This window comes from Ceratotherium simum, chromosome 24, assembly GCF_057802395.1.
Source record: "Ceratotherium simum simum isolate JZ-2026a chromosome 24, ASM5780239v1, whole genome shotgun sequence".
In the NCBI taxonomy this organism is placed as follows: Eukaryota; Metazoa; Chordata; class Mammalia; order Perissodactyla; family Rhinocerotidae; genus Ceratotherium; species Ceratotherium simum.
In genome coordinates, this window is record NC_141923.1 from 46,436,293 (window position 1) to 46,452,496 (window position 16,204).

Here is a 16,204-nt window from a genome sequence, read left to right on the forward strand (position 1 = left end):
TGAAAGGAAGAGGCCAAAGCAAACAGGAAGAAAGCCATTTGGGTGGGGGAAATGGGGCTAATACACGAAGAAAAGAACTTTAAAAGCAAGTGTTAGGGGCCGGTCCGGTGGCGCAAGCAGTTAAGTGCCTGTGCTCCACTGCGGTGGCTGGGGGTCTGCCGGTTCGGATCCCGGGCGTGCACCCACAGCCATGCTGTGGCCGCATCCCATATAAAGTGGAGGAAGATGGGCATGGAGGTTAGCCCAGGGCCAGTCTTCCTCAGCAAAAAAAGAGGAGGACTGGCAGATGTTAGCACAGGGCTGATCTTCCTCACAAAAAAAAAAAGCAAGTATAAGCAAGTATTAATATTCTCAAAGAAACCAGACATTTTTTCTGCCAAATAAGAACAGCTATTAAAACAAACATTCAGAGAATAGCAAAAATAGCTCTTTGAAGTTAAAAACTATGAGAGCAGAAATGTAAGATTCAATAGAAAGATGTAATATGAAGTTGAGATCTCCCATAAAATAGAGCAAAGAGAGATAAAATAGGAGAGACTAGATAAGAAAATTAAGTGGACAATCTAGGAAGTATAATATCCAAATAATAGGAATTCCGGAAAAAGAGAACAGAAAACATAGTGGAGAGGAAATGATCAATGAAATAGTTTAAAATTTTTTCCCGGAACTGGGGGACCTGAATTCCAGATTGAAGTGTCTAACACTGTGAATCAGAGAAGACGCACACCAATGCACAATTAAATATGATTGTGCAACTCTTGGGATGAAGAGAAAAATCTAGAAACTTCCAGAGAGCAAAAACAAGTTTCATACAAAGGGTCAAGAATCAGAATAGCCCTGGGTTTCTCAAGAGCAACATCGAAAGCTGGGAGAACAGTGCCCTCCAACTTCTCAGGGAAAATCACTCTCAGCCTGGCGTTCTAGACCAACCAATCAAGTGTGAGGGTGGAAAGGCGTTTTTCAGACACACACAGTCTCAAGGGTTACCACCCGTGCACCCTGTCTCAGGAAACTGAGGATGGACCTCACAGACATGAGGGAGTAAGCCAAGAAAGGGGGAGGGGGTGGGGCTGATCCCCAGAAAGCGTCTAAGGGAATTGCGGCCGAGGTGCGTGAAGAAGGTGGGCAGCAAGAGCAGGAAACCGTGGTTCAGACACGAGCCGGGGAAGGGGCGCTGCAAGAGCCTGTCGCTGGGAGGCTGAGCTGAATAGAAGACCTGATTGGTCTGTTTTTCTATTTGTATTAAGAGGAGATTTACACTTACTGTGCAGAGTTTAGAGGTGACTTGATGATAGACACATAGAGAAACTGAGCAAACAAAAAGCAAAACAATTATTAAGTCCAGAGAGAAAAGTGAAGAAACACAATTTCTCAGAAATTATATGGCCCAGATGTGAATAGTGTTTATGTAGTCTTAATATAAGCATTACTTTATGACCAGTTGTCATAGTAATGAGTTGGTTCACTAGCATCCTTCAATGGTGACCAATTAATTTTATGTTTTTTTAATTTTTTCCCCCCCAAAGCCCCAGTAGATAGTTGTATGTCATAGTTGCACATCCTTCTAGTTGTTGTATGTGGGACGCGGCCTCAGCATGGCTGGAGAAGCGGTGTGTCGGTGCGCGCCCGGGATCCAAACCCGGGCCACCAGCAGGGGAGCACGCGCACTTAACTGATAAGCCACGGGGCTAGCCCTATTTTGTGTTTTTTTAGTATCATTATTAATTCATGGATTTAAAGATATTTGTGTTTGCATTGTTTACAGTTATTATCTTTATTGATGCTCGTTTCCCAGCTTTGGCCAGTGGGAGCCTCTTCAAGTTGGTTCCTGGGGCCTTTATTTATTTATTTTAAAGAGCTATATTGAGGTATCATCTACAGATTATACAATTTGCCTGTTCTAAGTGTAAAATTCAATGACTTTTAGTAAATTTACAGAGTTGTGCAACCATCACCACAATCCAAATTTAGAAAATTTTTATCACCACAAAAAGAACCTTCTTACCCGTTTTCGGTCAATTCCCATTCCCACTCCCAGCCCCAAGCAACCACTAATCTACTTACTATCTCTGTAGATTTTCCTTTTCTGGACATTTCATACTAAACAGAATCATATAATATCTGGCCTTTTGTATCTGGCTTCTTTCACTTAGCGTGATGTTTTTGCGGTTCCTCCGTGTTGTAGCGTGTATCTGTATTTTGCTCCTTTTCATGACTGAGTAGTGTTTCATTGTATGGATATATCACTCTTTGTTCACCAGTTGATGGACATATAGATTGTTTCCACTATTTGATGATTATGAATAATCTATGAATACTCACTTAAATCTTCTCGTGGACATGTTTTTGTTTCTCTTGGGTAGGTATTGCTGGGTCATATGGTAAATTTATGTTTAACTTTTTGAGCAACTGCCCCCCTGTTTTCCAAAGTGATGACACCATTTTACAGTCCCACTAGCATGTGTGAGAGTTCCTGTTGCTCCACATCATCACGAGCGCTTGTTACTGTCTTTTCTAGTGTAGCCATCCTACTGGGTGTGAAGTGTCTTATTGTGGTTTTGATTTGGGTTTCCGTAGTGAGTAATGATCAGCATCTTATCTTGTGCTTATTAGCCATTCAAGTGTCTTCTTTGGTGAAATGTCTATTCAAATCTTTTGCCCATTTTTAATTGGGTTTGTCTTTTTATTATTGAGTTGTAAGTGTTCTTTGTATGTTCTAGATACAAGTCCTTTATCAGAAATATTTGCAAATATTTTCTCCCAGTTTGTGGCTTGTTTTTAATTTTCTTAATGGTATTTTTTGAAATGCAAACATTTTTAATTTTGATGAAGTTCAATTTTATTATTTATTTTTATTGTGGTAACATTGGTTTATAACATTGTATAAACTTCAGGTGTATATCATTATACTTCTATTTCTGCATGGATTACATCATGTTCACTACCCAAAGACTAATTACAATCCATCACCACACACATATGCCTAATCATCCTTTTTGCCCCCCTCCCTCCCCTCTTTCCCTCTGGTGACCACCAATCCAATCTCTGTCTCTGTGTGTTTATTGTTGTTTTTATCTTCTACTTATGAGTGAGATCATACAATATTTGACCTTCTCCCTCTGACTTATTTCACTTAGCATAATACCCTCAATGTCCATCCATGTTGTCACAAATGGCTGGACTTCATCGTTTCTTATGGCTGAGTAGTATTCCATTGTGTATATACCACATCTTTTTCATCCATTGGTCCATTCACTTAGGTTGCTTCCAAGTCTTGGCTATTGTGAACACATGGGTGCATATATCTTTACACATTGGTGTTTTCATGTTCTTTGGATAAATACCCAGCAGTGGAATAGCTGGATCATATGGGAGTTCTATCTTTAATTTTTTGAGGAATCTCTGTACTGTTTTCCATAGTGGCTGCAGCAGTTTGCACTCCCACCAGCAGTGTATGAGAGTTCCCTTCTCTCCACATCCTCTCCAACACTTGTTGTTTCCTGTCTTGTTAATTATAGCCATTCTGACGGGCGTGAGGTGATATCTCATTGTAGTTTTGATTTGCATTTCCCTGATAGTTAATGATTTTGAACATCTTTTCATGTGTCTGTTGGCCACCTGTATATCTTCTTTGGAGAAATGTCTGTTCAGGTGTTTTGCCCATTTTTTAATTGGGTTGTTAGTTTTTTTGTTGTTGAGCTGTGAGTTCCGTATATATTTTGGAGATTAACCCCTTATCAGATATATGGTTTGCAAATATCTTCTGCCAGTTGTTAGGTTGTCTTTTTGTTCTGTTGACAGTTTCCTTTGCTGTGCAGAAGATTTTTAGCTTGATGTAGTCCCATTTGTTTGTTTTTTCTATTGTTTCTCTTGCCTGGTGAGACATGGTGCTTGAAAATATGTTGCTAAGACCAATGTCGAAGAGCATACTTCCTATGTTTTCTTCTAAAAGTTTCATTGTTTCAGGTCTTACATTCAAGTCTTTAATCCATTTTGAGTTAATTTTTCTATATGGTGTAAGATAATGGTCTACTTTCATTTTTTTTCATGTGGTTGTCCAGTTTTCCCAACGCCGTTTGTTGAGGTCACTTTCCTTTCTCCATTGTACGTCTTGGCTCCTTTGTCAAAAATTAGCTGTCCATAGATGTGTGGGTTCATTTCTAGGCTCTCAAGTCTGTTCCATTGATCTGTGTGTCTGTTTTTGTGGCAGTACTGTGCTGTTTTGATGACTTTAGCTTTGTAGTATATTTTGAAATCAGGGAGTGTGATAACTTCCAGCTTTGTTCTTTTTTCTCAGGATTCCTTTGGCTGTTCGGTGTCTTTTGTCGTTCCATATAAATTTTAGGATTCTTTGTTCTATTTCTGAGAAAAGTGTTGTTGGAACTTTGATAGGGATTGCACTGAATCTATAGATTGCTTTAGGAAGCATGGACATCTTAACTATGTTAATTATGCCAATCCAAGAGCACGGAATATCTCTCCGTTTCTTTGTGTCTTCTTCAATTTCTTTCAGCAATGTTTTATAGTTTTCAGTGTACAGATCTTTCACCTCTTTGGTTAAGTTTATTCCTAGGTATTTTATTCTTTTTGTTGCAGTTGTAAATGGGATTGTATTCTTTTTTTTTTTTTTTTTTGTGAGGGAGACCGGCTCTGAGCTAACATCTATTGCCAATCCTCCTCCTTTTTTCCCCAAAGCCCCAGTAGATAGTTGTATGTCATAGTTGCACATCCTTCTAGTTGCTGTATGTAGGACGTGGCCTCAGCATGGCCGGAGAAGTGGTGTGTCGGTGTGCGCCCGGGATCCAAACCTGGGCCGCCGGTAGCGGAGCGTGTGCACTTAAACACTAAGCCCCGGGGCCGGCCCCTGGGATTGTATTCTTAATTTCTCTTTCTGCTGCTTCCTTGTTAGTGTATATCAATTTTTTTTTAAGGTTGTGATTTTAGCATCATTTCTAAGAACTCTTTTTGCCTAACCACAGGTCACAAAGATTTTCTTTTATGTTTTCTTCTAAAAGTGTGATAGTTTTAGCTCTTACAGTTAGGTCTGTGATCCATTGGGAGTTCTTTTTTGTTTAAATTAAGTTGTGATTAATGTTTTTTTTTTTTTTTCTGCTGGGAAAGATTCGCCCTGAGCTAAGATCTATTTCCAGTCTTCTCTTTTTTTTCTCCCCAAAGCCCCAGTACAGAGTTGTATATTCTAGTTGTAAGTCCTTCTAGTTCTTTTATGTGAGCCACCGCCACAGCATGGCTACTGACAGACAAGTGGTGTGGTTCTGTGCTCAGGAACCGGACCTGGGCCGCTGAAGCAGAGCACACCGAACTTTAACCTCTAGGCCATCAGGGCTGGTGCTGGAGTTCTTTTTGTGTGTGGTATAGGTAAGAGTCTAAATTCATCTTTTTTCTTGCAGATATCCAATTTTCCCAGTACTGTTTGTTGAAAAAACTATCCTTTCCTCATTGAATTGCGTTGGTGCTTTTGTTGAAAATCAGTTGGTCATAAGTGTAATTCTGAGTCTTTTTGACATTTAAATTTTTTTTGAGAGGGAGAGATTGAGAGTACCTATTTGTATAAATGCATAGCAAGGGGACTCAAAACATATTTGCCAAACTGTTGACAGTGGTTACCACTTTGGAGGAGACTGGAGATACCATAAGGATGGCAATGTATGATTCCTGCTAGTAAGTATACTCTGAATCCTTTAAAATGAGATTGTGTCTGGGTCAACCTGGTGGTGTAGTGGTTAAGTTTGGCGCACTCTGCTTCAGCAGCCCAGGGTTCTCACGTTTGGATCCTGGGTGTGGACCTACACCACTTGTCAAACCATGCTGTGGTGGCATCCCACATACAAAATACAGGAAGATTGGCACAGATGTTAGCTCAGGACCACTCTTCCTCACCAAAAAAAATAAATAAATAAAAATAAAATGAGATGGTATCAAGAGAAAGGGAAGGCAAGCTACAGACTGGGAGAAAACTTTGCAAAAGACATATCTGATAAAGGACTGTTCTCCAAAATATACCAAGAACTCTTAAAACTCAACAATGAGAAACAAACAACCTGATTAAAAAATGGGCAGGGGCCAGCCCGGTGGCACAAGCAGTTAAGTGCGCGGACTCTGCTGCGGCAGCCTGGGGTTTGGCGGTTTGGATCCCAGGCACGCACCGACACACCGCTTGTCAAGCCATGCTATGGCGGCGTCCCATATAAACTAGAGGAAGATGGGCATGGATGTTAGCCCAGGGCCAGTCTTCCTCAGCAAAAAAAAGAGGAGGATTGGCAGATGTTAGCACAGGGCTGATCTTCCTCACACACATACACAAAAAAGAAAATGGGCGAAAGACCTGAACAGACGCTTCACCAAAGAAGATAGATAGATGGCAATAAGCATATGAAAAGATAAAATGCTCAACATCATATGTCATTAGGGAATTGCCAATTAAAACTATGGTGAGATACCACTACACACCTATTAGAAAGGCAAAAATCCAAACCACTGACAGCACCAGATGCTGGTGAGGATGTGGAGCAACAGGAACTCTCATTGGTTGCTGGTGGGAATGCAGAATGGTGCAGCCACTCTGGAAGACAGTTTGGCTGTTTCTTACAAAACTAAACATACTGTTACCATGGGATCCAGCAACCACGCTCCTTGCTATTTACCCAAATGAGTTGAAAACATATGTCCACATAAAAATGTATACACAGATGTTTATAGCAGCTTTATTCATAATTCCCAAGACTTGGAAGCAATGAATATGTTCCTCAGTAGGATAATGGATAAATAAACTGAAAAAAAAAAAAATTAGATTGTGTTCATATTGTATAATTTAGAATATCTCTCCTACCTTGTTAGTGATCAAAAATAATTTAGGAGAGTTATTCATATATGACATCCCTTATGTGGATTTTTGAGGTTTATAAGACCAGAAATAACAATGAATGATTTTACCATAAGAATTCTTGATTTGAATACTAAATTGAGAATGACTTAGTCTAATTTTATCTCACCAGTCCAAGTCACTGTCAATTGTTTTTGAAGCTTCAGTTTGTTAGTTTGTATATTTAATATGATTAGCATTAATCTGATAAACTTGTGCTTTATTTATTAACAGATACAGGATATACACCAAAAATTCAACAATTTGACCAAACTTGAGGAGTGTGGATGGGAGAACGATAATAATACAAGCAAAAAAGTCTTTCAGGTAAATTTGTGGGTTTCTAATAGAGACTCTTTTTTTTTTTTTTTTTTTTTTTTTCCCCCCAAAGCCCCAGCAGATAGTTGTATGTCATAGCTGCACATCCTTCTAGTTGCTGTATGTGGGACGCGGCCTCAGCATGGCCGGAGAAGCGGTGCGTCGGTGCACGCCCGGGATCCGAACCCGGGCCACCAGCAGCGGAGCGCGTGCACTTAACCGCTAAGCCACCGGGCCGGCCCGAGACTCTTTTACGTTAATGAATTTAAGCTTTAGAAACATTTATCTTCAGATTGTTCATCATTTCACAAAATGTTTCATATATTACTTAAATGTCCTGATTGTCTTTGAAGAAAGAGTAAGGAAATGATCAACACAAAATTCAGGATGGTTATTTCTGGAGGGAGGGAGGGAGGGGCTAGGATTGCATTTGGTTACCCTGAGAGCTTCTGAGTTGCTAAATAGTGGATGTGTGTGTGTGTTTTATTCTTTAAACTGTGCTTTTACTTTTTTTTGGTAATAATAATAGCAACAGTACATAATTTATATAATGGTTAGTATGTGCCAAATATGGTTCCCAGTACTTTACACGTATTAACTCATTTAATGTGAGGTGGGTGCTGTTATCCCCAGGTGGGGAATCTGAGGCCCAGGAAGATTAAATCCCTTGCCCATGGTGGAGCTGAGTTTCTCATTCCAGAATCCATGTTCTTAACCCATAGGCTATGCCATCTCTCTGTTTCATATACTCTCTTGTGTGGTATATTTCAACATGAAAGAATTTTTTAAGTAGAAAAGAGGAACGATGACTCCTAGAATATCTTTCTTCCCTATATTTTATCATGTAAAATTTCCTATTTTCTCTGTAAAATTGGCTTTGTTAACATGATAGATTCCATTCTTATCTATTTGTAGTAATTTTTTTTCCTAGAAATATTTTAACTCCAAACTTTTGGTTCAGATGGATACTTCTCAAACCACTTTGGAGCCTTGCCAGTTTTTCTTTTAGGTTTTAGAAAAATGCCTGTTGTTATAAAACCAGGTTTCTAAATTGGCAGGAATGTTATTGTAAGATTGTTATTGGAAGATTGTTTTACTAATGAAGTCTCATGACAAGGACCCTGAGGACAGTGATGAAATTGAGTGAGTGAGTTTCAGATTCATGAAGCGGGAAGGATGCTCGAACATTTTGAAGCTGCTGTGGGCATTTCTTACTGAGTGCTTAGTCCTGGAAACATAATATCATCAGTGACGCAGACAGTGGCTGTATCAGTATCTCGTTTTATCAGAGCCTTGTAATTCTGCCCCTTATCACCAGGTGTCTCTCTCCTACTTTATTTTATAGGCCACTCTTAAGATTATTGAACAAATAAAATCAAACTAATCTTTTACCTATACTTTGGTACCATTCCCCCAGACCTCTTATTCATTGACCTCTCATTCCATCAGTTAGCCTTGTTTTCTCTCTTTTCCATCAGTTTTTAGACATGTTGAAGGGTCTTATCTTTGTTTACATTTAAAAAAAAAACAAAACAGCTAACCCTTGATGTCCACCTCTCCCTCCAGTTATCTGTGCCCCGTTGCCATCCTTCTCCCAAGTCACGGACAAGCCTCCTGAGAAAGTCGTCTAGACTGTCTTTACTATTTTGATTCCCACTTACCTCCCCAACTCACTGCAGTTCAGCCTCGCCCCTCTCCTCACCTCTAGAACAGTTGTCACCAAGGTTATTGATCCACTAGTTGTGAGGTTATTAGACGCTTATGAATTATAAAATCTAATCCCTCTGCAGTATTAAAGACAGTCTACTTGCTCTTTTGTGGAATTACTTCCTACTGATTTTCCTCCTCTGTGCCCATTCTCTAATCATGTTTGCAAGTTTGTTTTTCCAGTTATCCCTTCAATTTTTTGTGATATTCAGACTTCCTCCCTCAACTCTTGTCTCTCCTTCCATATTCTTCCTGTGCAATCTTACCCACCCTGCAATGATTCCCAAATCTGTATTTCAAACCACACTTATTGCCAAGCCCTAGTTCTATATATCCTGACTCAGTATACCTTAAAATCTATATATCCCAAACTGAAATCATCTCCACACACCCCAGTGTTTCCCTGTCTCAGAGAATGGCGTTACCATCCCACCAGCTGTCCAAGATAGAAACCTGGGTATCTTCTTTGGTTCTTTCCTTTCTCTATTTCCCCGTCTCCACCCCACACACACCCAGTACGCTAAGTCCTCTCGATTCTACCTCTTAAATATCTCTTCACTTTTTTCCACTTCTTCCTCAATTTAACTACCATCATCTTCTCCCAGGATCACTGCAGTAGTCTCCTTCCTAATTGGCTTGTAACCCTCCAGTCCATTCTCCAGGCTGTAGCCAGAGTGGTCTTTCTAAAACCCAAATCCAGTAATGTTAATCTCCTGATTAAAACTCATCAGTAGTCTCTATTCCTTTGTCCTCTGTATAAACGCAGCTCCTGACAATGGTTACATGCGAGGGACTTTATAATCTGGCTGGTGCTCATCTCTTGTCAACTCCTTTATGCCTTCCTTCACTTCTGGTTTGGCAAACAAGCTGTTCTCTCTTCCTAGCCCTTTCCTCACCCCAACCATTAGCCTGGCTCGCTGTGATTTCAGCTTAGGTGCTGCTTCCTGTAAGCCTTTCTTGACACCTCTGAAGAATGATTTAGGTGTTATTCTTGTCTGCTGCTACAGCCCTCTGAATTCTCCTCTAACATGGCGTTTATCCTCATCTAGCTCATCCACTGTGAAGCCGTGAGCTCCTCGAGGGCAGGGACTTTGTCCTTTCCCTTTGCCCCCAGCATTTGTAGCACATACTAGGAACTTGATAAGTATAAGCTTAATGTGTGAAATATTTTATGTATGCTTGATTTGTTTTTCACGTAGGATGGTAACAAGTCGCTTTGGTAAGTGTCATAATTTCTCTTCGCAGAAACAAGTTGTCTCGGGTATAGCAAGTAAACCGAAACAGGACGATGGCGGGAGAATGGCAGCTAGAAATCGCCTCGCTGCTGTAAAAAAGGCGATGAGAGAGAGGGGTCAGCGGAAAGAGCAGGCTGAGGCAGCAGCCTCTGCAGCGCCCAAGGAAGTTGATCAAATAGTGTTTGACGCTGGATTTTTCAGAATTGAAAGTCCTGTTAAATCATTCTCAGGTTAGTTTTTCTGCTGAGACTACTGATGAAAAATATTTGGGTTGGATGGGAGCTTGTATAGGAGGCGAAAAGGAGTTTTCACATGAAGGGATATAAGCTGTCATGATTTCTGGAAAATAGACCACATCCTCACTCCCAAACACTGGCAAATTTCGTTTTGATGGATGTGATTAGATTACTTGAAGTGTGACATATCTTCTAAAGTTGCTTTTCTGTGTTTCCTAAGTGACGTCACATCTGTTATTACCCCTTAACCCCACCGTCCTATGAGGTAGGTCACAGGATCCCAGAAGGGAACGGGGTGATGAGCATGAGAAGTGAGGTGATTTCCTTCAGGTTGGATTAGAATTTCAGATACAAAGGAAACTTGGGCATCAAACCGTCACACTTCTCTAGCTGTGCTTAAAAAGGATGCTTATGGAAAGTGACTTTGGTTTTATTTTCCTTTGTATCAAAACTCTTGCTCAGATCTTTTTTTTGTTGAAGATTCCCCTGAGCTAACATCCGTGCCCATCTTCCTCTACTTTGCATATGGGACGCCGCCACAGCATGGCTGGATGAGCGGTGTTACGTCCGTGCCCAGATCCAAACCTGCAAACCCCAGGCCGCTGAAGCAGAGCACATGAACTTAACCACTACGCCACGGGGCTCGCCCCTGCTCAGATCTTTTTGAAACAAAGTAAATGTACTAATTTACTAATTTCAAAATATTCCAATGAAACCAGTTGAGGTAGACTTATTTAAAATCAACAACAGATGCTAATCCACTTTGGGTATAAGTAGCGTTTTACATTAGCCCTAACTATTTGGGATCCTTCATTGTTTGTAAAGACTCAGAATTAGAAAAATTCCCTGAAGTCTTTTTAGTTCTCCTCCTTTTCAACACACATCCTCAAATCTTTCTTCAAAATGACCAGTTTTTCTTCCCTAATGCCTACTCCTACCTACTTTGTTGCAATTGTCCTGGAATAGGAAATGGCTCTTGGGTTTTTGTTATAAGATGTGATAGTTTCACCTCCTATCTTCCTCTGCTCCTCTGTGGTGCTCTTCTGGCTGGGGCCTAAAGCAAAATAAACATAAGCTTGGCCAGACATTCAATGTTCTCCAACTATGTTCTTCATCTAGCATCTTTTGGGTACCTTTAATATTACAAGCATGAGAATTGTTTGTAGAAGATTCTTTTTATATTAAAATTAAGGATGAGAATTTTACTAAGACATTTAACTACATTAAAAAAAAGTTATAGCAAAAGATGATCTATATTTTTGTCTTAGCATTTGATATATGGAACTTTTCATATCTTTCAAAGCTTTGCCCATTTCTAACAACCCTTGACTGTGAGAATATTGTTTAAAAAGTTAAAAATTATTCTTTTTTTTTCCAGCAGTATTTGATAATAAAAATCTCACTACTGAACGCCATCTTCTTGATTCAGTAAGTTTTCCAACTTAATTTGAAAAGTTCCCTTATATTCTAGATTTGTTTTATAAAATGAATATTACTCACTTTTCAATTTAAGTGCAGTTTAAAATTTACATCTTGTTAGTGTTTTTTTTGCTCTGAAATCTGCTATTCATTTTTATCAAAATGGGAACAAAATTTCATGTTTATATACTTTAAAATATAGTATGTTTTAGCATTAACCTCTGAAGATTTATTTCCTCATATGACTTATGTATCAGATTTGTTGTGACAAATTGAATAGTTGAGTATCTAATATGTGGCTTGGATTATGCTAGGTATTTCTAAGTGATACAAGAAAGTATAAGGCAAGGTTTCTGCCCATCTGAAGCATATAGCTGGGGAGATGATGTCTATCCTAGCTTTAGTCATCATTGGTTATTTTCATTCTAATTTGTTTAGATGACTATATTTATGTTCTGTTTTATTTGGAAGCCCCTGGTCTTTACTTTCGGTGTCCTTTTGCCTCTAACTCGAGTTCCAAGATTAGCCGTCTGTGAAGCCTTCCTGTAAGACTCTCATCCCTCCTGTGTTAACTCACATACAGGTCCGGGTGCACACAGGCACACAATGCATACGATGGACCCATTTAATCTCTTATTAAGAGAACAATATAAATATATTCCTAAAACATATTATAATTTCAGGAATCTATTTCCCTTATTAACTATCAGTTCCTCTTCGGGTAGAGCTGTCTGATTCACGGTCAGGGATGCTGGCGCCGGCGCGAGGGGAGTAGCGGTCCCTTGCCTACTAAGTGTTTGCAGGATTTGTTTTCAGCCCTTCCCCCAGATGTTGTTATTTCAGTGATCTGGAGCAGACCTTCGTCAGGTGGTTTTAATGTGTAGCCCAGTTGACAACTCTGGTTTACAGCCTTACCCGGAAATTTTCCAGGGCCAGTTGCTAATACGGGTCAGGGAATGGCCTTGGTTTGCTAATCTTTGATTTCAGAATATAAAAAATTCATTAAGGCAAGTGTAGGATCAAACAGCAGCAATTGTTATTAACCTCATGAAGCCTGGCAAATGCTTGGCTTCCTGAAGCCACTAATTCCTTAGGGACTTCTGTGTATTGGCTTTCAAAGGAGCCTTCTTGGCATTTAGGCTTCCGGGCAGCCCTGGGTCTCTGGAGCAGAATGAAGTGTGTCACTGTGACCCGCACTCTGATCCTTCTTGGTTTCAACCTTCTAATCATTGGCTGAGACCTAAGGGTCAGGGATTTCTGCATAAGGCCAATTTATATAAACCTGATGTAATCCTGTTCCTAGATTTGAATTCTGAATGATTGGTTCTGATAATATATGATCTTATAAGTAAATCTGGAAATTAATGAATCATAATATTCTGCTTTTGATATATTAGTAATATGATTAAAAGTACTTCACAGTTATCTATACATTCTTGTTGATAAATCTTAGTACCTTATAATTTAGTCTCCCTGTGAATTCTTTTCTACTGTGAATATTAGAATTTTGATTTTTTTTGATATATTTTTTATAGATCCCCCTGTCTATTTCAGACCCAAATTATTACTTTCTCTGAGGCATCCTTTGAACCTGGACTAGGGCTTGAGGGGGAACAGACAAAAGGATCCTACAGCTTCACACTAGTAAAAGGCATATTAAATGCGGTTATATGGATTAGGATTTGTGGAATCCACATAAGTGGCTTAAGAAATGGCCTCAGTTTTATTCATCCTGCATGTGCTGCTGAAGTCCATTTACATGACTAACGGCATGTATTTCTAATATCCCTAATTTTTAGGCATATATTTCTAATACACCTTTTCAATGAAAAAAACTTAAGTTTTGAAATTGTGTCTGCTGGAAAGTAGCATAATCCTTGTTATTAATTTTATTGTTATGTACAAAAATGTTATTTATGTTATTAATTAATCCACTATTAACTTGCAATGTTGAAGACTAATTTTAGTGAAACTCTTGAGTGTTGCTTTAGTGACTTCTCTGAATTTATTCTCTAGCCACGCCTGAAGTGCAGTAATCCATCCACTCAGGTGGAGAGGAGACAACAGGAACGTGCCAGACACATTTCCTTTGCTGGGGACTTGATTGCCTTTTCACCTTGAAGGCCTCTCAATAGCAGGCAGCCAGAAGAATTGTGAATTAAAGAAAAAAAGCCAAACATTTTCTTCATATTACCCGTGCTGTGGTGTATTCATAGGATACCGAAAAGTTGAAGAATATGGATTTGTGTTCACTTATATTTAAGTCACTTATATAGTGTCATGTAATGTCTTAATATTCAGTGTTCACCAAAGTGTGTTTTAGATATGATACTGTTTTTCAGGGGAAGTGGGGATAATTTGTACTTTATGCAGAATAAAAAATGCACTGTGCCTAGCCTCTCTTGTTTAAAATGTTTAAGCTTAAAGCTAAGTATACTTAACAGCTTACAGACATTCTTGTTTAATCAAAATATGTTAAACTTGGATAGTAATATTTACATCCTTTCATACTTTATTCTTAGTTTGAACTCTTAAATTCGTTGATGTTGAATAGCTTTGCATATTGCGTTTTCCAGGGTAAATGAGTTTCTTTAGATGAGCTTTCTGGATTCTGAAGTCAGTTTACATGCTGCTGTTTCAAATGGTTAAATTATTAGGGGTGCCCATTAAATTTTTGCCTTTTTCATTTTCCCCTTGACGTAACTGACAGCCTTTGAAGGAAATGCCTTCTTCCTTTGAAGAGAATTATCTCGATCACAATGTGTTTGGGATGTTCTTTTATAAAACTCTTACCTGTGAGATTGCAGAAGACAGGACTGGCAGGATAACAGAGCGCCAGGAAGACTCAGAGTAGCTAAAGCTTGCGACCAGACCTGGGTCCAGTTGTTTCTGTCAGCAAAGGAGTTGAGGGTTGGAGGTAGAGACCAAACAAGCAGCAACTTTCTGGATAACCCCTTAAGATTAGGGGTTCGCAAATAAGAAAAGAAAATGCATCTACTTTTGTGGTCAGAGGAAGGTGTGTTGGTCTTGTGGGAGAGAGTATTTATTATCCACGTCCATGACGTGTCCATGTCAGCAGTTGCGAGGCTATGTGAAGTGCTGGCTTAGGAGAATGTTCTCAGAATGCTTAGTCTTACCAAAGATAGAAGTGGCTTGTATTCATTAAGTCTGTTAGTGAATAATGCAAGCAAGACATGCAGAACAAAGAAATATGTATAGAAGTTAGGGTTTACTAAGGGCGCAAAGCCACAAACATGTACAAAGTAACCAAAGACTTAGGCTCTATGTGAAACAATATGCAGTGTAACAAAATAACATCCGCCCTCAAGGATAAAGTAGAGGAGGATAAGACAATGTCCGCAAACATGATTTTTGTCTTTGGTAGGTTTAATAAGATGTACAATTGAATCGTTTGGAAAGCTTTTGGCTGCTAAGTAGTAGTAAAATGAACTCGAACTGGCTTCACGATAAGGAAACTTATTTCACGAGTCACCAGGGTGATTCTAAGCACTTCCTAATCAACAGCTCAGTGATGGCATCAAGGTCCAACACTCGGTTCGTAGTTCTCTTGGTCATCCTTGGGGTCAGCTTCTCCGAGGCTGGGTCCTTCTGGGGTCATAAGAAGGCTGCTGGTGGTAACAGAGCTATGTCTTTCCTTTTGGTCTGGTTAGGCCAACTGATGCTGATCCCTATCTGCAGATAATAAGAGTCGGGAGAGGATGGGAAATGAGGAGTAAAGGGGAAGGCCACCATCAGTGTCTCCCACGACTAGACAGAGTGTTCCCGGGCTACTGGACTCTGGGATTATGAGGTATTAGAAAAACCTTTACAGACAAAATGAAAGAAAACTGCTTGAGTAGAAGGATAGCCTTTGCAAAATCGAAAAAAATGGCATATCCATTTATTGAAGACCTACTGCGTGACAACCCCTTTGCAAACAATATTTAACGATCACAGTAACCCTACAAAAGATGTCTTATACTGCCCATTCTATGGACAAAGGAACCAAGGCTCAGAGGATGTAAGTGATTCTGTGTAAGCTTAGTTCCCTCTTCTCCAAAGCTTCCGCTCTTCCCTTTAATCATAGGAGTAGGACAGTCAAGACCAGAACGTGAGGTTAAAGAACTGACGGTTTTCAAAGCGGCTGTGATGTGCTGCCCAATCCCTCTAAAGGACTGAGGAACTGCCTCCAGGTATCTGAAGCACAGAGAGCGCTCAGCCATCATCCCATGAGAACTGCCTGAGGTCAAGACAGACACCTCACCCAAGTCTCCGCCCTGTTTCCCAGGTGGCCTGTATCCATTGACTGAAGTGAAGCTAGAGGACCTGTCGCCCTCTGGACTACCCTAAAGGATCATCCCAGCTTCAGAACCCCTGTAGAGTGGGCTGAGGCGTCCATGCTCAACTTC

The 16,204-nt window shown here is 39.8% G+C and overlaps 1 protein-coding gene across 1 annotated transcript in view; it reads left to right on the top strand.

The window, feature by feature from the left end:
• The window catches only part of LOC101405405 (disks large-associated protein 5), a 34,654-nt gene extending 20,468 nt beyond the window's left edge, over positions 1–14,186 (top strand). Inside the window, 4 exon segments of the mRNA XM_087447778.1 lie at positions 7,115–7,207; positions 10,151–10,370; positions 11,755–11,804; positions 13,812–14,186. Coding sequence (XP_087303904.1) covers positions 7,115–7,207; positions 10,151–10,370; positions 11,755–11,804; positions 13,812–13,952 — 504 coding nt within the window. The 3' untranslated portion in view covers positions 13,953–14,186.
• The last annotated feature ends 2,018 nt before the right edge of the window (positions 14,187–16,204 follow it).